Consider the following 26986-nt stretch of genomic DNA (forward strand, 5'->3'; position numbering starts at 1 on the left):
CTATAGAGTTTGAAAACACACAGATACACGCATGTGCACACACACACACACACACACACACACACACACGCTCACACTCTATTTCATGCTGTCTTCCCAACTCAGGTATGAACACTTTGGAGTAAGGGCTTATATAATTGTGGGTGACTCCCCTCTAATGAGCAGAGTCTTGCCCAGCAGAGTAATCAATAGCACTCTGGCCTTTGTTTCTTCATCCCTTCTGTCTATGACGTATTATATTCAATATTTGGTGCACGCATACACACAACTAATGAGAAATGATCACACACCATGGGCCTGATTCACAGACGCGTTCTATAATGGTGCTATCCCATATGAAAACGCCCTATGAATCAGGCTCTATATATCCACAAACACTGCACTATAAGGATGTTCATTCCTTATTAAACAACTGCAAACAAGCAATGATCTGCAAGAAATCCAAATCAATGGGACAACTCAATTTATGGACAACCAAGACGTCTATAACAGTATCAGATGTGCAGCATATAAATAAAATGGCACTTCATAGACTTCTGAAAAAGATTCACTATTTTAAAATACTTTTTATTCCCATTGAACATTTATCATATGATTGAGTAAACAACAAGTATGCATTATCTGTGGAACAATGTTATTTATTTCCATAGCACGGCTGGCTAAATTAAAGGAGTTGGCTCAAGATCAGAGGCCAATTCTCGTAAAAAAAAGGCTTCTAGTTCACACTACACTCTGTACTTATCCTGTCAGTCACTCACATCATGCTATTCTTTAACGAGGGATAAAACACATTTTAAAAGGGGGTGCCAGATTTTCAAACCCACTCTCTATGGGGGTGAGGTCAAGATCATTTAGATCACAGGTAGATTTCAGGTTGAAGTTCTTCACGATACTAGTTAGAATCAGAAACACCTCTGTTTCAGCCAGCGACAGCCCCGGACAATTCCGTTTACCTGGAAAAAATAAAAATAAAAAGTGTTATTCTATGTAAATTATTTGAAGGGCCACCAAATGAGTACATTCATGCATCAAGAAAGTTGATATAAATATCCATTGCCAATATCAATAACAAATCAATGTCCGAAAAGTCAAGTTCAATATTGTATCTTTTGATTTAGCAGCTTTTGCTTGAGTCTTTCATGAAAAGTAATAGGCCGTAGATAACTGTGCATGTAAGACAAGAACATTATGGGGCAGATTCTCAAAAAGTAATTCAGATGAAAGGATGCCAGAGAATGCGCTCATTTAATTTGTACTACTTTTAGAAATGTGCGGGTCACTTTATTCTGAAATGTGAGGAGCGTCTGCACAGTAGCACAGAGATGCAGTTAACAGCTATCTTGCATATGTTAGTTTCAGGAGTGCAGTAATCAGTAATATATGAATGGTTCCCAGCAACCACGTTGTCAGTTAAATGCTCTGAAAACAAGCATTTTAGTCCTCATTGGGGGATGGAAATGCAAGTGTGACAGTCATCCTTTAAACCGTAGCAGTCACACATAAAGGATAAGTCATGACAGGATCAGAAACTACTGTAGCATGATTTGCACCTCTGCCGGTGCCTGTTTCCAAAATGCTATGGGGTAATGACCCTCATTTGTGTGCATTTAAAAGTGCATCCTGTTTTGTGAATTCTCAATGCAATTTTAAATGCGCAGAAAAGACCCATGATTTACGCAACTGTGAAAATGGGTGTAAAAGGGCATATGAACGAGCTCATCAAAGATCCTTCTTTGATTTGCTCTTCCTTTTCAGAATCTGCCCGATAATGTTCATGTGTTACATGCACATTTATGTGTAGAGGAGCATCTGCATGCCTCTGCAGGAAATCCCGACCCCTACCTCCTATATGTTGGAAGCCTGAGATCGTGCCATGTTTGACACCAGCAGTTGTTCCAATATCAGAGTGAATATTCGAAAGAAGGTATCGACTTAAAAAACCCTATCGAATGTATCCCCAAATAGACGACAATCTTAGGGAGGAACTCCCTGAAGGAACATGAAAAGGAGCAGAGAGAGAAGCTAGTGACGTCTCAAGAAACATGAGTGACGCCCCGAGAATACTGGCTGAAGAGAATGCATGGATCTTACAGAAACTGATGACGAAGGTAAGAACCAAGTAAACTTTCATATGCGAAAAGAAGATTTCACGTGTGCAAAGTTCAAAGTGCTCCAAAAAATCAACCGTTCAATAATTGTACAGACACTGAAACGCAAGTAGACCAAGTCATCATAGAAGCTGGCTATATATACTGAACTGACTGCATGTGAAGCCGCCATTGTATAAGAGCTGGACATCGGTGTCATGAATTTAGAAAGCCAGGACCCATGGAGAGGAAAGGCAGAGAATTGTGTTGCAGCAAGAATAAGCTAAGATTGTGGATGCACATCGCAAGGCTGTCTCGACTGTTATCAAAACTGAAGCAGCCAAGGTTGATTAACTATACTTGAAAGCAGTGAAGGTGCGAAGGATGATCCATCCCTTGTTAACATGCAAAGAAAGAACACCAAGAGTTTCAAGTTTTATTAATTTAAGATGTTTAAATACTGCAAAATGGACCAAATCGTGGTCTCCTGTAACGTGAGACAAGAATGAAAATAGAGTTGAGCTTGGGGCGCTAGAACAATGATATTGAGTGCCTGCACTCCCATATATTCCCAGAGAGAAGGATACTTTGCAAGGCTGAGTTCAAAGACAATCTTCAAGGTATCTTCGGCTAATTGGGTGGGGCAGTAAAGTCAAGTCCACCTTCTGGCACCTGGGTCTGAGCTTACGTGCTGCTAAGTGAACCGAATGTTCCAGACATGGCACGAGCAAGCCAACCAATTGTGGAGGGCCACATAATGAAGGGCCTTATATTTTGAAAAACCAATGACCGTTTCGTTTACTTAATAGTGTTAAAGATGACATGTCTTAGAGGTAGGCATAAGTTGTCCACCTGACAGTGGGCAGCCAATCACAATCCTAGTCCCTATAGAAAGTATACTTAGATGTTCCCCTTGAACCAATTACAATGCCTCGTAAGCGTTTCTTATTTGCCACGTAATATGATGCCACCTCTGACAAATCTTTAGTATAAAGTCTTTGTTTTATGAGAAAATCGTTGAGAGCAGAGCGAACGTCCATTGATGATCATTGTTAACTTCCTGTTTTAGGTAATTGTTAATAAAACAGTACCTTTGCCATCTTCCGGAGTTGGTTAGATTATTTGGAGTCAGAGTTATTCTGTAACCCCATCCATTGCATGCACGTTACTAAAGAGCCATACGCTCACATGCTAGCGGTATGGACGGTTCAAAAAGATCAAAACTAGTCCTGCTCCAGTGTTTCAGATGATTGGGCATCCTCTGCCATTAGCCGGAAGTTCGCAGGATTTCCTGTGAAGAGAGGCCGATATAAATAAACTTGCAAGAAGAACTGAGACAGTGGGCAGGTCCTCTTTTTATGAAATTCCTGCCCAGTTTCCACAGGCGTTCTGCAGACGGAAGGCAAAGTGTTTGGATTGAAGGAGGAGTCGATACCGAAGGCCTAGAATCGATTAACGAATGATGAGGGGAATGGCAAATAAAGGGGATGGGATTGTGATAATTTTTTGAGCAACCGGAATATTCTGAAGAAGAAAAGGTAGCGCCTAGGAGTCCTGACTCAAGAGAGTTTAGAAGGAGACCTCTCAAATCCCAGTGGGGATAGAGTGAAATATAAAAAGCGTAATCAGGATTACGCAAGGTGACATCTCAAGCCCTGTAAAAGGCGAAAGAGATAAGGTGATGACAGTGCTTATAAATGTGCAATGTTTGCCTAGTCTGAATCTTGTTTGTACAGTAAAAATATCGAAGAGTGATAGAAGTTGTGAAAAAGTTGAAAAAGTTGAGTAGCGGCAGTGATCGAGCGTAGCAAAGTGATTGGCACCATTCAAGAAAATAGATATATCGAATAAGAAAATAGGTAAACTGTTGAAAATAGAGGCTTGAGCATCGATTGATGGTGCATGCTCATATTTGTTGTTTTAAAACGTTGAAAAGTGGTGATCTAAGCAAAAGTATAAAGTTTATTTAACAGTCTGGTACGTATTGACAGTCAAGTGAGACTTGTCATTATGGGAGACACTCCTCTTATGCACTTATGCAAAACATTACCAAAGCACATGCACAAGCTCAAACATTATAGTGAGGAATGGGTGAAAGGCATGGCAGATATAATGTTCATGCCATGGCCACAAAGGCGAACATTGTCAAAAGCTGTATTGCAACACATGATCACATACTTGCACACTGTGTACATGGGGAAGAAATTAGAGAAAAGGTTAGCGATTCTAAAGCTCTGCAAGATGTACCAAGAAGAAATCGAACACTCGCAACCTGAGGAGTGGATGCTTAGTCAGCGAAAGGAGGAAGGTGTTGAGTCCTCAGCTCCCCTTACCTCACCCGAAGCAAAAGCTGCTACTACGGAAGAAATAAGGTTATATCATTTAAAGGAGTTGAAAGCGGAGACAGGGTATAGTAATCCAATAAATGAACCCCTGCTTACAGTAGTGATGATAGTCCAGAGGTGAATAAGAGAAAAGAATAGATCTATAAGATCATACAAGACAAAGAAGAAAGGAGTGAGCGGTCACAATTTTCAACAGAAATAGACAGGGAGATTAAGAGATGGAAAGAAGAAAAGGATAAAGCTGACAAGATAGCGCTCATGCACATCGAATAGATGGGAGGACAGATATTACTTAAAATAGATGGGAAAAGTATTGAGGAAGTTAGGCAAAGAGAAGATAAGGACGAACAAGAAAGAAAGAATAAAGAACGAGAGAAGATATTGAGAAAAGACAAGCAGAAAAGGAAGAGCAGGGAGCGATGAGAGCAGATATATCAGGAGGAGAAAGAGCGAAAAGAAGAACAGGCAGAAGAACAAAGTATGACAACAGAGAGAGAGCGATAGAAGATAGGGATAGAAGAGAAAGGAAAAGAGAAGAGGAAGAAGCGCAAAGGATTACAGACACGAAGGGAAGAAGAGGCAAGAAGGGAAGGAATAAGGAGAAGAAAGAACAAAGGCAAGAGGAAGGAAGAATTAGAAGGGATGCAAGAAATCGAAGAGACATAGATGAAGAAATGGAACGAAAAAAGAGACAACAAGGTCTTGATACCAGTGTCATTCATAAGGAACCAATAGGGCCAAGCCCAGGAATATGATGGGATAGAATAGAGGAGTTCCTTCTGATAAAGGAAGCAACGCCAGCAGCATCTAGAGTAGTATTGCAAGAAGCAAGATTTGATGCGGCAAGCATTGGAGAAAGAATCAACAAGGTCAATCAACAGTTAAGGCAAAGTAGCAAGTATGGAATTCAAGGGAAACATGATCAATCCCTAGTATTTCAATTACGAAGTGAAGAAGAAAATCTGTTCAGTAACGAGCATAGAACATTATTTTTAAGTAGACTGAATCAGGATAAGGGTGAAGGAGATGATAGTCACACTATTTGGGGATGCAACATGTCAGACGAGGAAAGAGTCCGGTCTCAGGGTAGGAGGAGGGCGTGCATGCTCCGCTGAAGGAAGCCTGCTAATGGATAAAGAAGTAAGATTGTCTGATCTGGAACAACCTTAAGAGGGACACCAGATCCTATAGTGTATCCTAAGTGTCCACGAGGACGATCACACAGTGAGAAGGGAGAGTCGCCGCCATATGTGAGCAGGTTAAGGTTGTTACCCTCAAGGAGTAACAACCCCTTCATTCTGTGATGTGATTTGTTAACAACACTGTGTGGGTACCCTCTCTCATAAAATCTTTTTGTCAAAAGTTGGCATTCATTATCAAATTGAGTTTCTTCACTACAGTTGTGGCATGCCCGATAGCATTGTGATCAGACCACCATAGACTTCCTAGATCTACATATCTACATTGCAGAAGGTAACATTGAAACAAAGACATTCCACAAGACCACAGAGGTCAACTCCACACTGCATGCAGGAAGCTGCCACCGTAAATCGACTGTAACCAACATACTGGCTGAAGAGTACTTTCGGGCACGCTGCAACTCTAGTGAAGAAACCCAATTTCATAAAGAATGCCAGGAGATGGTACCCACACAGTGTTGCTAACAAATCACATCACAGAAGGAAGGCACTTGATAGAACAACTATGCTGCAACCAACCAGTAAAGTGAGCAAAGAACATTGGAACATTGATATCGTAAACCAATACTCACAGGATGCACACACCCTTAATAGAATAGCGCAAAAACATTGGCACATCTTGCTTATGGACTCCGACCTACAACAGCATTTCGAGAACAAACACAAATGTGTGTTTACCAGAGCACACACTATCAGAAACAAATTGTGTCCCTCATTTTTAGATACCAGTAGAACCAAGAAAAGTAATGGAAGTGACTGGTTAAGGACCCTGACAGGCTTCCACAAGTGCGGCACCTGCAGCATGTGCAACTATGCACATGCTGACTGCCGGGAATAAATTGACAGAGGGGGCATAGAGAGCAAGATTAAAGATTTCATCAACTGCAGAATGACCTTTGTAGTTCATGCTATAATTTCTGTTTGAAGAAAATTGTACGTAGGGAGCCGGATAAGACAGCTATGGGTCAGAATCAGAGAGCACCTAGCAAGTCTTAAAAGCCAAGACTACAAATTGCCACTTACAATACACTGGCAAGAATGCCACCATATGGAGGACAAAAGTGATCTCAGGTTCATTGGACTCATGAGGACCAAATGTGGGAAAAGAGGAGGTGATTTGAAATTAAAACTGAGGCACATGGAGTCTAAATGCATGTGTTATCTATGTTGTATTAAGGTAGGACTTAACACTGAGCATGAGATGAATGTTTTTTGTGATTAGGGACACTCACAGCAGCACACAACTATGTTACTGCTTGTTGTGATATCATATTTTGAAACACAAGTAACCCTAATAAACTGAGACTACTACGTAACAGCATATTCAAGGGGAGGGGTTGGATGGATCACCCAATAGACCACTGGCAGGCTTACCAGAGACCCTTGGAATCCAATTAAATGAAATGGTATTACTTTACGATCTCATAATTAGAGGTCAACAAGGCACATTGACATACTCCACACATGAAGGAGACTCAGTGCATCTGCACTAACAAGTGACCAATGCAGGAATGGGCTGTATCGGATACGTCTAAGGCACTGCCAACAAATATTTATAGACAGTACTATACCAACAGTTGCACATTCTCATTCAGACAAATATCATCACATATACTAGGTTTGGATATATTTCTTCAATCAGTAATACGTGAGTTACTTTGAGTATGTCGCAAATGTCAAAAATCTAAACTTGTAAACACATGTTTGCAGACATTACAAGCAGCATCTATTATGCACATGTACATACCATCACTAATACATGAGGGAGCGTGAAAAGTTAACCGCATCAATGCATTATGGCAGAACAAGCAAGTTCAGAGGGAATGTTGACATTAGTACAGCAGTGACGTCACACGCACCGAGCGTGAGACCTCACACGTTCACAGGACAACATAAATAAACAATCAAAATGGTGCCAGCGTGCCCCACACGCCTGAAGTGTCTGGGATCCAACCCTCTGAATAGAAAGCAAGCTAACAGAAGGTAAGGAGGAGGGCAAAAACTGCAAACTATTACAATACTAGCAACACATATTTAAATCTATTATGTTCCATAGAGGGGGTCGGGTACCTGCCGTACTAGCTATGGAAAGGACATTTGATGATGCACCGCTATACATATAAAACTCTAACCAAGTGCATACCCAATTGTACAAACAAATGTAATTTAACAACTACATTAAGATATTAACAACAATTTATACTCACTGCAGTATCTACCACTCTTTTTTATCAAATGAAGAGAGGGAGACATTAAGAGACCAACAATAAAGTGGACATTACAGAAAGTTTAGCACACACCCAATGAGTAAGTGACCCTTTATTATTATATGTATATCCACGATGTTTCAATTACAAAGTTAACACAGAGATTTAATCATGCCCAATATTTGCATTTTAGGAAACCATACTAAATCACCATGGTGGAGTTGTATCCAACATTTCTTTGCCTACCCTGTGGGGACCCGCGAGTGGGCTTTAATGGGATTTACCAATGAGGTGGCACTAAGGAACCACCTAACAGTTCACCAGTGAGCACTTTTAATCTAGACACCAATAAAAAAAGATTTGGGAGTACCAGGAGCACTAAAGGAGGACTATTGATATATGGACCAGGCACGGACTATTGGGTACTTCAGACAATCTGCACACAAATCTCTGGGCACATGGGTTTTATGCCATTTAGGCAGAATATTCAATCTTGTATGATACATGTTCTTGTTTGTTTTTCCCCCATGCAATAGCTACCTGCTCACAAATTTGAATTTGATATGTAAATTTGCTATTCTTTTGATATTGTTACCACATGTTATGATATTGATATGATTTTGCTACAACTAATAGCTTTGAAAACGACCCTATGTCCTGGAAACAATTGTGCTATGCTTTACAAGTAATTTGTAATGTCAGAACATCATTTACTTCCTCTTCGGTAGCCCACGTAATTTCCACTAGCCTTTCTTACAATCAAGTCTTCTTTTTTGTCACTTCCATGATACACAACAAGTTGCTCCATAATATTTCTCCACTTGCCACTGCGATAGCCATGCCTTTCCACGTTTAAGTTTGCCAATGGTGAAACAGTGAGCACTCGCCTCACAATGTTCCAGCCAAAACCCCCAGGAGTTACTAATGAAAATCACAAGCATGAAAAACTTAAACTACAATATGCCCAATATACAAAACACCATACGTACAGTCATGCATAATGTACAATAAGCATAATCCAATATACAAGTATTGTGCGCATGTGTAATGTAATGACGCTGCACATATACTTTTAGTCATGTGACTGGAAGGATGCTGCACAACTATAAACGTGCACGACTGCATAATGCCAAGCACACTTGGACTGCGGTTGCAACTCAATATTCATTACAATATTAAACCGTACACATAATATATACACACCACTTTTGCTTAACCATTTACCTTGATTTCCATTTTGAAACAACTGTAATGTTGACATTTCTCTGAAATAAATCTACTACATTATTCACAAAGAGCACCTGCAAATAATTACAAATTGCGCATGCTTAATGTGTATCTACCAATTAACATACCAAATCACTCTGCTATACTTACTTTACAACACACACACGTGCAGTTTGGGCTCTAGCCAATGCCCAAATGTGCTACTTACTCAACTATGCCTATTAATAGTACTAAATATATCAATTGAATACAAAGACCAGTGCAGATGCAAAGTAAGTATCCTTTGCACACCTATGTACATGTTTAATGATAATTTTATACTTGTCATTTTAAAATGTTATACTTTAAAATAAATAATATCTAACTATTTCTTTGCAGCACATTTGAAAATGTCGACAACAACCACTCCTTCAGAGCCTTCAACTGAGCCAGGCTAGTAGATTATTTTCTATGAAATCACCTTTTAAACAGTGAATGCGACTATTGTTTAAATGTGAAAATTGTAAAGAATAAAACCTACCATTTTAGCTACTAATGTTATAATGCAATAGAACCAAAAATATAAACTATAAATACAACTTTCAGCAAAAGCGTACTATTAATTTTTATACTACTGAATATGCTTCAAATGCTTTATAGCTTTAACAAGATATAGCCACTGTTCATAGCACCATATACTAAATGTCAATACAAATGAATGCACTAATGTACTGTTAATGAATCCATCTCTCCCTATACATATATATATATATACATTTGTGGATATGTGTGTGTGTCTCTGTTTGAAATGTTCAGCATACTTAACAACATGTTACAAACCTGAAATGTGGCATGTGGGTAGGTTCCGTGGTGTGGACAATGTAAAAAGAAAACATTATAAATGTTTCTAATTGTGTTTTTTTTCTGTGTTAAGCAGACTTCAAGGCTTGGATATGTGCGTGTGTCTGCTCAAAATGTTCAGCATGCTTCCCAACATGCTATAAACTTGAAGTTTGGCATTTTGGTAGGTTCCATGGTATAGTCAATGTAAAAAGTAACACATATTAATATGCCTTTGCCTATTAATTTTATTTTTCAATAGGAATTACTGTGCAAAGAACAGGTACAACTGCTAGTAGCACTTTATAGAGAAGGTCAATACGAATGTAGCCATCAGTGTACTGTAAATATTACTACACAGAAAATGTTCATACAACCTTAAGCAGTAGCATCAAATGTCCTTACGATTACAATGTACAAGTGTGCACAATAAATGCACTTTATGTGTTGCATAGCTTCAACACAATTGTTCTCTTTTGACTGCTAAATAAAAAGTAATACGCAGGTTACCATTTCTTCATTATTAACAGAACTATATTGAATATGTTAATACAACTGCAGGAACTAGCGTACTATACATACCACTATATAGAACATGTTAATATGAATGTAAGCAGTACACGCAAGTAGCTATTACTGTATTATGAATAGCACTATATCAAATATGTCAATACGACTGTAGGAAATACCATACTATTCATATAACTATACACACAATGTCAATATGAATATAAGCAGTAGCATCACATTTCCTTACAATCAGAACAACAGGTGTATACAGTAAACAGTACAACATCTCTTGATGTGTGAGGGCCACGTGCATGCCAAAAATGAGACACACATGGCATCAGTTATGCCACTCATCAGCAGCCATCACATGTAATCCACAGACTGACATGTCTTTTTCCTTCCACTTTGCATCCATGTCAGCAGTGAGGAGGAAGAACAAAACCAAGCTTTCCACAGCAAACCCACTAAAGAGAACCAGGAGGACTGGGGGAAACTAATCTCCCCCACACTGGAGGAGCACCATGCACAGTTGCGAGAAGCACATAGGTGCACTGGTTTCCAAATCGCTCTGCCTGCAGGGGAGGCAAAGCCAGAGGAGAACATACTGCTCCTGCAGGCACAGGCATATGAGGGTGACACCAGCAGAGGAAACTCCATGCACATCACCTACTTCAACCATGACTCATCACAAGGTGCCTGTAACATTTACCTGTTACTCTGTGGAAACGCCTGGACTTTCCATTGTGTGCCCGCACCACTTACCACCCAAAGCTCATGCAGAGTTGTGTTGTGACAACCGCCAAACCTGAGGAGGAAGAGGTTTGGATGCTGGTTAAAGGTGTTCTCCAGGTGGATAGCTGGAGCCCTAATGCTGATGAAACCAGCAATGTATGTGAGTTGCCTGAAAAACAAAAGCACAGGTGTCACTGGTATTCCAAACCCCCCCCCCCCTTGACTCTAATGCTCCCCCTGGAAGGCTGTGCTCTCCTTTAGGTTATGAGTGGCTGTGTGAGTGCTTCAAGTGCACCCGTCTCCAGTTACATCACTGGTTCCGCTTGCCCAGGCCTGCTGCGGCTAGCCGGGTGTGAGCTTGCTTGTGTCCTTTTGTTAATGCTGTTTTGAATGTCTCAATGTCTTAAACGGGTTAGCTTCTGTGACTTGCCAGTGAGTTTTTTCCTATTCTTCTACTGCTTGCCAATATCCTTTCCTTTTTTTGTCACTTATTCATGTTTTTTCCCGGCCTTGCTGCTTCTTAATGTCTTTTTCTGCTGCTTTGCCACTTGTTAATGTCTCTTCCGGCTTTACCGCTCCTTAGTATCTTTTCCTGTTGCTTTGCTGCTTATTACTGTCTTTTCCTGGTTCGCCACTTACTTTACCTAACTCTGTCTTCTTCTCTCCTCTAGGATTTCACTTGGAAAGTTTCTGATGAGGCAAGAACCGCCAGAGAATAAGAACAGCCCATCATGGACAGGTGATGCTTGCTGGCATGACTTATAGGTACAGATAGCACATGCAGATACACGAGAGCCACAGCAGATCACACAGGTGCACATGTTTGTGAACTGCATCACAATCCTGACTGACAGGGTCAAGCTCTCTCCAGCATGTTCACAGCTCGTCTAGTGTAGGGCACTGTCCTGTCTGTACAATGTGTGCATCTGCATGTGTGCATGTGTCTACACCACCGTCCTTGCATGGCAGAGTTGAGGCTCCCTGCATACACCACCCCTGGCACACGTGTAAGCCAGCCAGATGCGGATAGCTGCCAACACATGGCATACCTTTCAAATCGGTCTTGTGCAATGGCAGCAGTGACCATGCCTAACAACCATATGCCTCCTTCATCACATAAAGGGTGACCATGCCAGTGCACATTGTCGAAAGCTGACGTGGAATCGAACAGGAAATTATGAGGAGAGAGGGATGCCACAAACCCACAGGAGGGACCTTGTGGTCTGTGCAGGAGGGTCACGAGGAACAGGGGCAGGCAGGCCATCGCTGAGGATGCCGGTGCCTCGACCTCCAGAGGTGTCAGAGAGGAGGGTGCACCACAGACTAGCAGAACACCACCACTACCACCTGCACCAGTGCTCCTTGCTGAGCAATGTCCCCCCCTGCCACTGTCGACGACATTGTGGGCATTCTAACACATGACCTCTCCTGAGTCTGGATGAGTAGGAGGGGGAGGATGGGGACCTCCACACACATGGGACCTGTGGAAAATCTCAGTGAGGTGGGAGCGCCTTTCTCACCACCAGTCATGGCTCCTCCCATGATACAGTCAGCTCCTTCTAACCCAAATCCCCACCACACCGTAAGGTGACTCTTCACCTTCCGGGGATGACTCCACCTCAACACCTCCTGGGTCACAAAACCCCAACTTCACCCACCAGGAGGTGAATGTCCTGGTGCAGAGGTGTTCAGCAAGTATAGGCACCTCACCAGTCGCAACTCACTGCACACCAAGGTAACAGCACAGGCCAAGTCATGGGCCAAAATAGCAAGGTACATCAGCGAGCTTGGGGTATAACAGCACAATGCCAAGGAAGTGAAGAAGCACTGGGATGACCTCAGGCGGGTCATTGGAATCAAGGCACACAAGCTGCTGAATAGGGGGCCAAATGACCCATCCTGGCCCCTGCTGCAGGCCCGCATCAGTCCCCCTGGAATTCCAGATCCTATGCTGGAAATGCCCTTGAAACTACATGAGGGTAATGTAAATTGAGAGGAACCTGCATTTGCCCGGTAGGTGATTGCCTTCTTCCGTGCCGCTATGGCCTGCAGATGATTAGGGTGACATGCCTGTCAATTCCTGAGTGTGTGTGCCACATGCATGCCTTCAAGACACCCCTTGCTAGATAGCACTGCATTGGAATCTTCGTGTGCCAATGTGTGTTGTGTCTGCTTCCTGTGTAGACGTAATGTGTGCGCCACATGTCTGATCTGTATGTCCCTTGGTGCAGGCATTATGTCCTGCGTCCCTTTCCTCTCTCTTGCAACCTCCATTGCCAGTGGCCTCATGGAAAAGGATGATGCCCATGTGTCAGAGCTGCGATCTGGACACAGGACGCCCACAAAGAGGAGTATGGCGGAGGTGGACATATCAGAGATGGAAGCCCTAGTGTGGCATGAATAGGCACAGGAGCTGCTGCAGACAGTGCATGCAGGGCCGTGTAGGTCCCGTGGACCTACCGTGGCTCGGCCTGCTATGGCACATGTGCCTCCTCCTGCTCCACCTGCCCCTGCACCCACAAACACAAAGAAATATTTATAAAACAAATTACATCACCTTCACTTTCACTGTAATAAATGCTACAACCCAAGCTAAATATTCAAAACAAAAATAGGGTAGGTTAAGGTTAAAATGATTTGATTTAAATACACTTTATTTTTTAAGTATTCATAATATATTTGTAACACTTACCTGATGTCTTGCGGGCACGTCTAACAGACTTGTGGATGCCCAATTTAGCAGACTTCTGGAATGCCCCATTTCTCTTGCACCAGGATTGAGTGTGACACTCTTAATGCACATTGCTGTGTGTGTTCCAGGTAAAAGGGGTTGTGTGTTTGTGGGGGTTTAAAGTGTTGCACCAGGGTGATAGGCTGTCCTTGAATGTCTGCAGTCTCCCCTAAGACAAGAATATGCGGGGTGTTCATTTGGGCAGTTAGTTTTCTATATATCAACTCCCAGGTATTCACCAACACTACCCCGTGGGGGCTGGACTCACCCCGTAGGTGCTGTATGTTGCTTACGGTGTGCTCTTAAGAACCAGTTGCTTTTCTGCTATTGCTCCTTTACAGAGATGTAGAGCTGCATTGTTGCTAGAAGAGAGCAAGGAGCGGTTTCACCAGGTAAGTGGTGCGATGTTTGAGGGGGGACCAAACGCTGTTAGGCTAAATGTAGACTGCAGCGCCATTAAGCACAGTGTTCACTTTGCTCTTTTTGTCTTTAGATTCTTTCCACAAGACTTCCTGGCACAGATGGATGATTGCAGCCCACTGCAGATCAGGCATGTGATGGGAATTGTTCTCTGGCTTGGGAGGAGGGAGGGCAAACATGGGATGAAGGTGTAAGAGCACTTCAGATTTTGTGGTGAGCTAAAGTGGTTCAGCTCATGTGAAGCACGAAACTCCCGATATATTTTGGAGATTCCTCTGGATAAGCTGACAGGGTTAGGTGATGATCAGGCTAGCGTTGTTCTCACTACTGTCATTATCATAAAACACTGGCATGGGCCCAGGGTGCGGTTTCTATAGCCCTGGACCCATGCATTATATCCAACAGTGTTGCATGAAGCTGCTAGAGAATGTCCTTGGCGGTAGCCATTTTGGGGGTCTGGTGGGACTTCACAGTGGTGACCATCTTTACATGATTTCTCTTGTTAGGAAAGCATATATGTGAATGTCCAGCCCCTCACTACTTGTTGGGACATTGGGTTCCATGGACATGTGATCATGACAGCACTCCTCCAAAACCCCCCCTTAACGAGTAAGGTTAGGGTTGTCCAGGGTTGTCCCTATGAAAATGGGCCACTAGGTGTGGAGCATGTACATTCCTAGCCGGCTCCCAAGACCTGTCATATTATCCCATACCCTTTGCATTCTATTAGGTAATACAACATGTTTGTCACTCGTTTGGAGTCTAATATGTTTTGTACCTCACATTTGGGTTCAGTGTTTATAATGTGTACATGTGGTGGATTGGATCTGGAGTTTTGTGTTCCTGGCTTGATTGATTTACGTGGAAATCAGGAGGAATGCATAGAGAAGATGGTAAGCCCAATTTAATTATTATTAATTATTAGGCCCGATTTAACCACCACTAGACTGATTGGAGATGTGATGGAATAAGGTCCTATATAACGTGGACAGGATTTCTTTGGGACTTTCAACTGAATGTGCTTAGTTGCCAACCAAACAAGGTCCCCAATTTGGTATTCGGGAGTAGGGTCCTCCTTTTGGTCTGTAAAATTTTTCTATGAGTTTTATGTGTGTTGTAAATGGGAGAGGCTTGCTTTAATGTCCGATGAATAGTTTCATGTAGTGTTGTGACTGGGGGAATTTCAAAAGTGTTTGGTGGATCATACACTGATGTTCAGGAGTGTATGCCCTGGAGAAAAAAGAAAGGAGTAAATCATGCAGCACTATGCAGGGTGTTTTATAGTCATACCCTGCTACCCAAAGAAGGTCCACCCAATCAAGATGTCTGGTTGGGTGGTGACTAGTGGACAGATGGACATCTTTTTGAGCCAGGGTGCAGCATTTCCTCCAAAAGCAGGAAACAAATTCACTCCCTCGGTCTGAGATCACTACTCTTGGAAATCCATGGAGTCTGACCACTTGCTTTAAAAAGGTTTGAGCCAAGACAGTGGCATTAGGAATCCCTTTGAGAACCACAAATTATGCCATTTTCGATAGTTGATCGATGACAACTAGAATGGTGTTAAATCCTTGACATGTTGGTAGGTTGGTGCTAATATCTAATGACACAGTATGCCAATGAGCCGGGGGTACTGGCAGTGGTTGGAATAGCCCTTGTGGCTTCTTTGTTCTTCTTTTATGTTGGGTGCAAATGTCACAGATGTTCACATTTGTGGTGACATCTTCTCGAAGGGTAGGCCACCAGTAGCACTAACATTGTTGATAGTTTTGGTGATATCCGGATGACCTTCTAAAAGTGAATCGGTGTAATTCTTAAGTAATATCAGCTGCATCTGAGGTTCAGCAAAGTACATACTTTCAACATAGTAAGGGATTGCATTACTGCTTGTTTGTTTAGGGTTTTGCGAGACCCACGCATGCAATTGCTCCTGGGAAAAGGTCTTTAAAAATGACTCTTGTAACCTGATCATTTGAGCACAGAGTTTAAAGCTCCTATGATTTTATACATTGGAGCTGTCACTGCCGGCACTTGAATGGCATGAGCTTCTCTTTCTCCCCTTGGTTGTAACATGTCTTTGCTATTGCACTGTCCTGGCCAGAAAGTAACCACAAAATCAAATTTTGAATGTTTTGAGGTATTTCAGGTTCCTGTGGTCCTTGAGAACTGTGACAGTATGTCAAGAGCCCAGCAGGTAATGCAGCCATTCTTTAAAAATGCAGCATTGATGGCCAAAAGTTCCTTTTCGGTTTTGGCATAAGTTCTTTCAGACAGTGTACATATTTTTTAAAGAAAAGGCAACTGAATGAAGCTGCCCCATGTCTGGATTTCGTTGGGACAGAACAGCTCCCATGGCAACATTGTACATGTCAGTTTTGACCAAGTAAGGGAGTTCAGGCTTTGGATATTGTAAAATTGGTGCCATGACGAACTGTGTTTTCAGGATCGATAAGGCTTGTTCCACATCTGCATTCCAGCAAAAGGGTTTGTTCTTAAGCAGCATGTTTATGATAAGGTGTGCGAAGTCTGAGAAGGCTGAAATGAAGTGTTGATGAACATTTCACGAATCCTAGGAGGCTCTGGACTGTTTTAACAGAGGTGGGCGAAGGCCATTGGAGGATTGCTTCAACTTTGCGATTGTCCATCCAAATGTATTGCAGTGACATTATGAAGCCCAAATAGCTCAGCTCTATGACATGGAAAGCACATTTCTCTAGTTTTGCGCAGAGGTGATATTGTCTCAACTTCTCAAGCACTGTCCATACATGTTTTACGTGTTCTGACGGGTACGCAGAATAAATCACAATGTTGTCCATGTAGACTATGGTGCAGACATCGAGAGTTCTTGCAAGACGTAATTCATAAAGTACTGGAATGCCACTGGGGCATTACATGCCCAAAGGGCATAACTTGTTATTGGTACAACCCATATTTAGAGCAGAAGGCAGTTTTCCTTTGATCGCACTGAATGGTATGCCCCCACTGAGATCTTACTTTGTGTAAATATTTGCATCTTTCAGTTGGTCTAGAAGCACTGGGATTAGTGGTAATTGATATCTATTCTTGACAGTGATTCTGTTTAGAGCCCTTTAGTCTATGTAGGTTTGTAAATTCCTCTATTTCTTAGGTACAAAGAAGAGGGGTGAGGCTGCTGGGGACTTTGATGGTCGTATGAAGCCATTGGCTGGGTACTGGCCCAGATACGTATGAAGATGTTTGTTTTCCTGCTTTGCTAAGGTGTAAATTCAGCTGCATGGATTCTGGAACTAAGTCTATCTGGCAGTCATAGGGTCTGAGTGGGGTAACATATTTGACTGTTCTTTCTGAAAAATGTCCTTGTAATCCATGTATTCAGGAGGCAAACTCCTACAGTGCCCAAAATGATTTAGATGGAACTATTGGCAATGACCACTCTGACATTTGTCAGGCTGTTCACTGGAAATGGTCAAACTTCTAACTCTCCAATCTATGCCAGGGTTGTGAGTTTGATTTATTGATTTGATTTATTGGTTATTTACATTGCGCCTATACATCACAAGGTGTTTCAAGGTGCATCAAGACAAGGGGTGGAACAAGGAAGAGAAAAACAAGCAAACATTTTCCTACTAGGTCTTGAGACATTCAGATCATGCAAGTGCTGTACATAAAATGAAGGAGGGTGAGGGGAATGCAGTAAGGGGAGGAAGGAACAATGGTATGATGGCAAGGTAGTGAACGGTACATTAAGTGCAAAAAGAACAGGTTCAGCACAGCACCAGACTCGAATTTAGGAAACACATTTGAAAACACATTTGAATGGGTGCACAATTTGGTAACTCCTCACCTCAGGGGATGGGGCTGCCACACAACTGCAGGCAAAATTATGTAAAGAGCGACATTGGAAAGCCTCACCTCATGAGCAAGGGGCGACATCAAAATACACAGGTGCAAGTCGGTAACAGTGACACTGGAATTCCTCACCTCATGGTGCAGGGGGCTACATCAAAATACGCAGGCACAGGCAGGTGAAGAGCAGCTTTGAAATGCCTCACCTAATGGTGCAGGGGGCATGCATCAAATACACTGATACAAGTAGGAAAAATGCAACATAGGAGTGTGTACACAAAATGGGAAAGCCTTGCCTCATGGGAAGAGGGGCTACATCAGGCATGAAAACAGAAGTGAGATAGTAGTTAGGGTGATAAAAAGATGCAGCAGGGGGCTGAGTGCAGAGTCAAGATGAGAAGATACTGAGGGGAATGCTAGATGGCTCAAGGCTGAGATAAGTTCAAGTCAGTAGTTGCAGGCTGGGAAGAATTAAGATGCTGCTCAGGGCTGAGAAGAGAAGGGAGTCGTTGGCATGGTGTGCAGGCTGCGCAAGTCTGATTTTGTATCACTGTTGCAGGATTAGACGAGGTATATGAAGGGCAAACAGTTGCTGCCAGATGGGGGTAACATAGGAATGGTATTCAGATGGGAGTGCAACAGTCAGCTAGGATGGTGAAGTGGAGATTGAGCAGGCATGGGTCGGATGTCTCGCCCAGTTCAGGATGACTGGAGGCAGATACGGTGGAGGGGGATTGCAGCAGTAGTGAGGTTGCAAAAAAAGGGGGGTGTTCAGTCAGTGCATCCAACATGATCCACGCAAAAGTGGTGATGCTGCGTACGAGCAGATAGAGCAAAATAGTCTCAGAAGTAGAGGGTACATTTGTAGAGTCGCAATGAACAGAAATCACACATGCAATCAAGGTCGCAATGCAGAAACCTTACCTCCTAATGCAGGAGATGAAAAGAAGAGCAGGCTCATGTATAAGAAAGGCAGAGTCCTCGGGTGTGCTGTCTGCACCCGGACAGGCCCAGACAGGAGCTTCATCACAACCGTTAAATTGGGCCCTTAGAAGGGGCTGTCTTCCTCTGACGGCTCCCTGAGCAGGAACTGAAAGTGGGCAACCCCAGCCAATCTGCAAGCAACAGAGGTGGGTGCAGCATGCAGGCAAGTCCTGGCAGTCTCGCGGTTTTCTCAGCACCATGTTGTTCTGGAGCAGCAAGCACAGTGATCATGTAAAAAAGCCCAGTGAGGGCTGAGATCTAAAGGTGCTGTGTGGCCATGTTGTTAGAAGGGCAGATGAATAATGCCCAGGCCAGACAGGAGATTTATCACAACCCTTAAATGGGTCCAGCCCTTAGACGGGTCTGGCTTCGCCTGCTGGCTCCCTGAGCAGGTACTGGAAATAGGCAGCCCCGGATAATCTGCAAGCATTGCCGGCAGGCATAGCCTGCAGGCAAATCCTGGCAGCTGTGCGGTCATCACAGCGGCCATGTTGTTCCGGAGCATCAAGCATAGTGATCATGTAAAAAAGCCCAGTGAGGGCTCAGATGTAAAGGTGCTCTGTGGCCATGATGTTAGAAGGGCAGATGTTTAATGCCCCGGCCAGACAGGAGCTTCATCACAGCACTTAAAAAATGGGGCCCTTATAGGGGTCTGCCTTCACCTGCCTGCTCCCTGAGCAGGTACTGGACATTTCTAACCAGGTTATACCTAGGATGACCTGGAACTGCGCAGCACTGATAAGGGCAGAGGAGATACTTTTGGGATGCCAATCCTGACATATTAGCAGTAAGACTTCTTCTGTGCATTGGGTCACTGGCCCAGAAGTAAGTTTTGTGCCACTGATGGCTACTAGATTGTCCATGACGGTCTTTGTGCACATCCTGAGACTCCCATTCGATGGGCCATCATGAAGTCCTTGTAAATGCCACAGCATCACAGTCCGCGTAAACTTCTAGTGCATGCATCCTTTATGATTGCTGAGAAAAAATGATCACAAAAAGAATAGCAAGATATGATACCTGTGTAAACTTTTCCTTGCTCGACGAGTGGGCGTCTACACTTACCCGGCTGGAATGTTTCCTACCGTATCTGCTGGATTGAAGTCTATTGCCCCCACTGTTTTCTGGGGTGGTTTGGAAGTGCAATCCCACTGGAAGTGACCAGACTTGCTGCAATACAAACCCAACTGCTATTGCCTACGTCGTTCCCTTTCTTCTCAGGTTAGTCGTCCTCTGACACTACCTAGTTGCATGGGTTCTGGTGGTTGTTCTGTGTGCCATGGGTTGTTCTCTTTTCGCTGTATGAACAAAGGATGTGTCTCTGAATGAGACCTATCTGATCTCCTTTCCTGTAAGAGATGATCAATTTGAATGACTGAGTTCATGTAGTCTGCACAACAGTTTGCTAGTTTCACCACTTGGGCTAGCACATATTTCAGTTCCCCAAGGAGCCCTCTGAAAAAGAGCTTGGTTTGCTGGTTCTTGGGCCAGATTGTTTCTGCCACTGGTCTGTTAAATGTTAAAATATAGCCCAATAAGTCTTGCGATCATTGCCAGAGGGACAAAAGCTCATTGTCAAGGGCTTGTACCTGAGTTATCTGAGCAAATAGCCTATTGATCTCTCTTTGAAACCCTTGGAAACTTTCATAGCAAAGTGGTATACTAAAGGAATTGACCAATTATCTGCATGGCCTCATAAGTAGGACAGGATGAATGGCACTGCTGTTTGCTCATCAGAAATGGATCCCGGCTTACAGTGAAAATTAAGTCTACACTGCTTCATGAAAACAGCGTACTTGTGGCGGTCCCCTGTGAATCTTTCTGGGGAAGCCAAAGGAATGGACATGGGTGTAATCATGTGAATAGGTTTTGGTGGTGGCAAGGGTGGATCCTGAGGACCAGGCAAAAGTACCTGACCCGTTTGTGCCTCTGTAAAGCATCTAGCCAACTCATCAATTCTATCTCTATTAACTACCAACTCCTGCGGGAGTGCATTTGTTCCTGTACGAGCTGCGTGTAATTCTGCTCTCAGTTCTCCCAAGACTTTGGCTAACTGGCCCACTTCTGAAGTCTCCATGACGTCCAGGCACGAATTATCATGTGGGCTTTGCATTCTGTAACTCGTACCTGATGTCTTGCTGGGACGTCTAGCAGACTCGTGGGTGCCCCCAAATAGCAGACTAGTGGAATGCCACAATAATCCTGCTCCAGGATCACATGCATCACTCCTAGGTGCACGTCTGTGCTCCAGGTAGAAGGGGTTGGGTGTGTGTGCAGGTTGAAAGTGTTGCACCAGGGTGATAGGCTGTCTGTGAATGACTGCAGTCTCCCCTGAAACGAGATTGTGTGGGGGGTTTATTCGGGCAATTAGCTTTTGTTAGGGAGAATTCTCTGTAAGGCTAATTTCCCAAACCTAGTGAGTCCCCCAGCAGCTTTGCTGGATTTTTTGGGGTTTATTTTTTCCTCCTGCTAAGAGTGAGACTCTTTTTCTCCCACTCTTGGACATGATTTGAGGTGTTCCTTTGACTTTGTATGTGTTTTATGGGCTATCGGGTCCTTTACCCCACAGGGCTTCATGTGTTTTTGGTATGTGGGTTACACAGCACCCTCCGTGCAGTAACCCAGGGGTGTCGTAGTGACCCCCCAACATAGACTCCACACCCTGGGACTGACTACTGTCTCCCAGGGCATGTAAAGTCACCATTGGCTTTACTAGTCTTAAATTGTGAACAGAACCAGTACAAACCATCAGATTGTGGACGTACTGGTCGGGCAATTCGATTGCCCCGGGGTCTGTTGTTCAAGGGGGCCCTGTCCAGTCCCCCCCGACCGAGTTTTGGCTGGTGGCAGTGGATACTACTTTTTATATTCGACCGCGAATATATTCCTATGGAATTTTCCCATTGTTCGAGGCTACCACTTTTTAAAATAGCCTCGAATATACCGCCTGTTTATTAAATTAATATAAATTCACCGGTTGGTATTTTTTGCCGAAACTTGGTTCCAAATGGCGTTTGTGTTTGCTTCTGTGACTCCAACCCAAGTCGAGCCCTTTGTTCCACTTTTTGGCAGCTTCTCCACAGAAGCCTCCAAAAGTGGTGCCACTCTGTCTGGGTACCACAGGGCGTGTGGGAGGGGGTTTAGGCACCCTGGACTGAGTTGCCTCGGCAACTCAAGTCACACTTTTGTGTGACTGGCCCAAGTGGTGAGCCGCCCGGCTCACCACTTAGCATGTTTGAGTGACAGCTAGGCTGAATGAATGGGGGTTTTCTGCATAAAAGCAGGGCTTTGGGGACTGGAACTTCAGATGTCGCCACAGGACCTAAAGAATCCGAGGAGGGAGAAGCCGAGCCGACCTGCAATGACGACACCACCGGTGGAGCCCTGCTGAACCGTCTCACCACTTTTCCCGACGACAGAGGAGATCTCCAGCCCGGAGAGTCTTCTTCCTTTGACTGGTGGGGATAACCAGTTTGCCCATCTTTTCACCTTCCTGGACCATCTCATGGCCGCCTTGCCTGTGCCAAGCACCCCGGCAACCAGAATACCACGGTTTACCACTACCGCGAAGAAAAGGGTAGTACCTTGTAACCGGGAAACTCCGTGGCTGGTTTCTTCCCTGGCAGTGCAACAACGTTCAGCTTTCCTCCACGTTGAGACCTCCTCTTCCTCTGGACGAAACACCGACTTGCAACCGCTGCAAGGAACAACTGCCCCCGCTGGAGCATTCTTCCCATTTTCAGGGACTGTGTCCCGTCTGGCTTCCCTTGCGACAGATCGTTCAGGGTGACAGTAAATCCTCAACTTTCTAACCTGGGTTAGCCTGGGGCCTGTTAACTAACTTTTTCTGACTTGATCTCAATCTTTTGTGAACTATCTACAAAGACTCTTTGGGCATAACCCCACTGTGTGATCCTGGACACATTTCACCTGCTCTCTCTAAGAGTGGGCCTGGCATTTGAACTTCCTTGCTCTCCAGTAGACTTTGCCTAACCTGCCTCACTGTGGTTCTTTGAAAGGTATTGAAATTGTTTGCTTTCATAACTTTGCCTTTTCCCTCCCTTTTTCTATATCTTATTAGAGTGCCATCTTATGTTAGGCGCTCACTTCTGTCTGAAAATAAGTGGTGTTTCTCACTAAGACTTGTCTAATAAGTAATTAGGGTTGTATATATATAATAGTGACTGTGTGTTGAATTTACTTACCTCTTTTTGTGCTAATGTAATTTACAAGTGTGTCTTTAAATAAATAATGATATACTTTTACACCAAAGCTCTGGTCAGTGTTTGCTTGTGCTACTGTATCTCTGTACCTATTGTGTATACTCTATATACTGCCTAACTCATCTTGAGAGAAGTCTGACTGCTCAGCCACAGCTACCAGGTAAATCTGGGTGGTACAGACTGCTACCAAGTGGGTTTACTGCCAACCACCTGTAGTCCTAAATCTTTTGCAGTGGTCCCTAAGGGAACTGCACAGGTTCTTGCCTAACACTTCTATCTATCCCCTCCCATGTATTCACCAACTCTTTCCTGTAAGGGCTGGGCTCACCTTGTAGGTGCTGTAAATTGCTTTAGGGTGTGTTCTTCAGAACCAGTTGCTTCACTGGTATTGCTGCCTTACCCTTTTTCTTAAAGTCACTGTATTTTACAGATTTTGTAGATTTTAATCTTTTGGTCCTTGCTTTCTTTCTGTGGACTTGGTGTGCTACTGTCTGCTGAATATTCACTCTTGTTAAAATACACTGAGTTCTTTATCTTGTGTATTCTTCCTTACAATGTGTTCCGTTCAATGGCCGTTGTTTTCTTTGCCAAGATGGAGAGCTGTCTGGTTGCTATAGAGCAAGGAGCAGTCTTTCCACAAGGCATCTGGGCAAAGATGTAAGATTGCAGCCCAATGCGGATCAGGTAGGTGACTGGATTTGTTCTCTGGCTCTGGAGGTGGGCAATAACCTCGGGACGAAAGTGCGACAGTGATTTAGCTTTTGTGGTGTGCGAGAGTGCTCTAGTTCATGTGGCGCAAAGAACTCCCGATTTAGCAGTGGGAGAACCCAGAGGGTGTCTCACCCGGTAGTCCCCTCAACTTTTTGGTTGAAACATTATTTTTGGAAGTCGAGAAAAGAGATATAAATGTGGAAGGCAAGATGGGCCTCGATCCACATTCTGGAACTGTATTTGTGTTGAAAGCTGATCAGAGTGTGTCATCCTGCCTACAGGGACAGCATTAATCAGTGAGACCTAACTTGGGATGGAGAGCTGGTTCAACCACATTTATTCTTTCCTTTTGGATACATTTCTGATCTTTCCTTTTGCATACATTTCTCCTTTATTCATTTTTTTTTTGCACTAGAGATAGGGCAGGCATTAGATTTTGTTAGCAAAGGGCATTTTGATTTGAAAGACTCCACTAGGACTGGGTTATTTACTATTTGATTGTCGAGACTACTCCCATTTTAGTTATAGGGCAGACTAGGAGGTTCTCCAAGCCCAGCCATTTCAATAAAGGTTTTACAAATCATACCCATTGTGTCAGTATCATACTTGTGATATCATGCCTCACCTACAGCACTCAGGTGTTGCTTTAGGAGATTCCTCTGGATAAGCAGACTGGGGTGAGCGATGATTAGGCTAGCGTTGTTCACACTACAGTCTTTAATGTGAAGCACTGGTGTGGGTCCAGGATGCGGTTTATATAGTCCTGGGCCCATGCCTTAGACCCTACAATTCTGCACAAACCTGCTAGAGAATGTCCTGGGCGGTAGCCATCTTGGGGGCCTGGTGTGTCATTTTCGATGAAACATTTTTCAATGGAAAGATTGTATACCTGGTGGAACATCTGCTAGATTTCACATGTAAACCAGGACTACTCTGACCATCTTAACATATTCAAACAGTATGCAAGATAGACACAGCATCCACAGGACAGACACATTCCAAAACAGACAAAATCACACAAAGTGCACACAACAACATGACTGCACATGCGACATCATGAAACTTTGAGGCTCCCCAATCAGGTAACAAGTTACACTACAGGAAAAAGATGTAGCTCTGGTAACTTGATGAGCACAATACCTGCGTACACACTCAACTGACGCAGTGCACATGGATAGCACTACAAAACTGAATGACACACACATCCTAATCAGCATCAAATGCCTCACACATCCATTGTTGACAACCAATAAATACCATCACTCCAGTGGCCTCAATCACAGTAAAGGTTGTTGTGCCCTGCAAGATGGAAGCTACAAAGGAGGCCTGGTACAAGAAGAACTTTGGCGAGGGTGAGGTGGACCTGATGGGAGGATTCTACAGCCACTAAACCCACTTTTTCTGGTTTCTGGACATTGCACCATACAGAGGCAGCAGCACATACACTGGCTCAGACTCACAGAGCAAATTAATGCCCTGAGCATCGATCAATGCACCTGGGGGAAATCAAAAGAAGTGGTTGGATGAGAAGCGGACAGAGAAATTAAAATACACCCATTGCACTGTTTCTTGACCTCTCAGAGGGTAACCACCAGGCCCTGGGTTGTGACTGGCACCCATGGAAGAGAAGACCCTGATCCTTGAGGAGGTGTGCACTGGCTTATGAGGCAGAGCGACAGGCATGGACCTCTGTGGTAAGCACATCAACCTTTTCGCATCTACTCACATACAGGTTTCTGGCAGCCATGTAGCACTTCAACAATTAACACAAGTGGCTCAAAGGGAAAATAAGAAGTATGCACAAAGTCATGACCCATACCCATTGCAAGTACATGCAATGGTGTACATGCCACATATGATACTGCACACATATGTTCACAGAACACACATTCACATCACACACACAAGTCGTCATACCACACGCTAGATGACAACACCACTGGCACATGCATCAATGACTCCATAGAAAAAGCAAACAACTCTGTCACATGGGCATCTTAGTTACAAAGAGTGCATACCACCACACCACCTGTGCCACCTCTGCACTGCCAACAATTAACATATTCCACACCGACCCTTCATGAGCTCCAAAAACCATTAGATGTCAAGCCAGATGGACACAGTGGACACAACAACCACATGCCAAGCACCGTCACTTGCACGCATAGCAATGCAAAGAATAATGGGTCTGCCACCAACGTACACAAAAACCTGGCATATTGCCATGTTGCAAGTATATGCACCACTCCTCTCCAATGACAGCACAAATACGTCTACAGGGGACATTCATACATGGATGACAACAGTGGCTTGACAGTGCAATGGGAAGATTTTTGAGGGCCACATGAATACCAATATATAGCTAGAAAGTAATGTCACTTTTTTGCACACATCCATACATGTCACAGACTGACATGTCTCCTTTCCTTTCCACTTTGCAGCCATGATTATGGAGGAAGGGACTTCTGTTGAATGCTCAGACAGCAGTGAGGAGGGAGAACAACACCTGCCATCCGGAGCACACCCACTGAGGAGGCCTCCCCCACACAGGAGGAGCATTGTGCCATATCACCATCTGCACACAGGTGCATGGGTCACCAAATCAGTCTTCCTGTATAGGTGGCAATGCCAGAGGTGGTGGACAAGGACAGCATGCCCTTCATGCCGGTGTAGGAATTGGATGAGCACACCAGCAGCAGAGACTCCCCCACCCATCACTCCTAACACTTTGCCTCATCTGTTCCATGCCCGAGTACCTCGGCCCGTGTCACTGCTGATGCCAGATCCCACACTAAGGGACTATCAGGAGTGCAGCAGCCTCAGTTGCTCTATGAGTTACTGCAGCACCAGCGGCTGATGATTGACACTGTGGCCAAGGTCGGGTGCAATATCATATGGGAATTTGCAGGCATGTCTAACCGCCTGGATGCCATGAACAGCACTGCCAAGGACTCCACTCTCTCCTT

The 26986-nt window shown here is 43.9% G+C and overlaps 1 protein-coding gene across 2 annotated transcripts in view; it reads right to left on the reverse strand.

Annotated features, from left to right (window-relative positions):
* Positions 1 to 446: 446 nt before the first annotated feature.
* Positions 447 to 26986, reverse strand: part of LOC138566776 (cytochrome P450 2C19-like) — a 726413-nt gene continuing 699873 nt past the window's right edge. For both annotated transcript variants that reach the window (XM_069644425.1, XM_069644427.1), the window contains exon 9: positions 447 to 953. In XM_069644425.1, coding sequence (XP_069500526.1) covers positions 772 to 953 — 182 coding nt within the window. In that variant the 3' untranslated portion in view covers positions 447 to 771. The remainder of the gene's footprint in view (positions 954 to 26986) is intronic.

Source organism: Ambystoma mexicanum, chromosome 2p (genome assembly GCF_040938575.1).
Source record: "Ambystoma mexicanum isolate Mex_15411 chromosome 2p, UKY_AmexF1_1, whole genome shotgun sequence".
In the NCBI taxonomy this organism is placed as follows: domain Eukaryota; kingdom Metazoa; phylum Chordata; class Amphibia; order Caudata; family Ambystomatidae; genus Ambystoma; species Ambystoma mexicanum.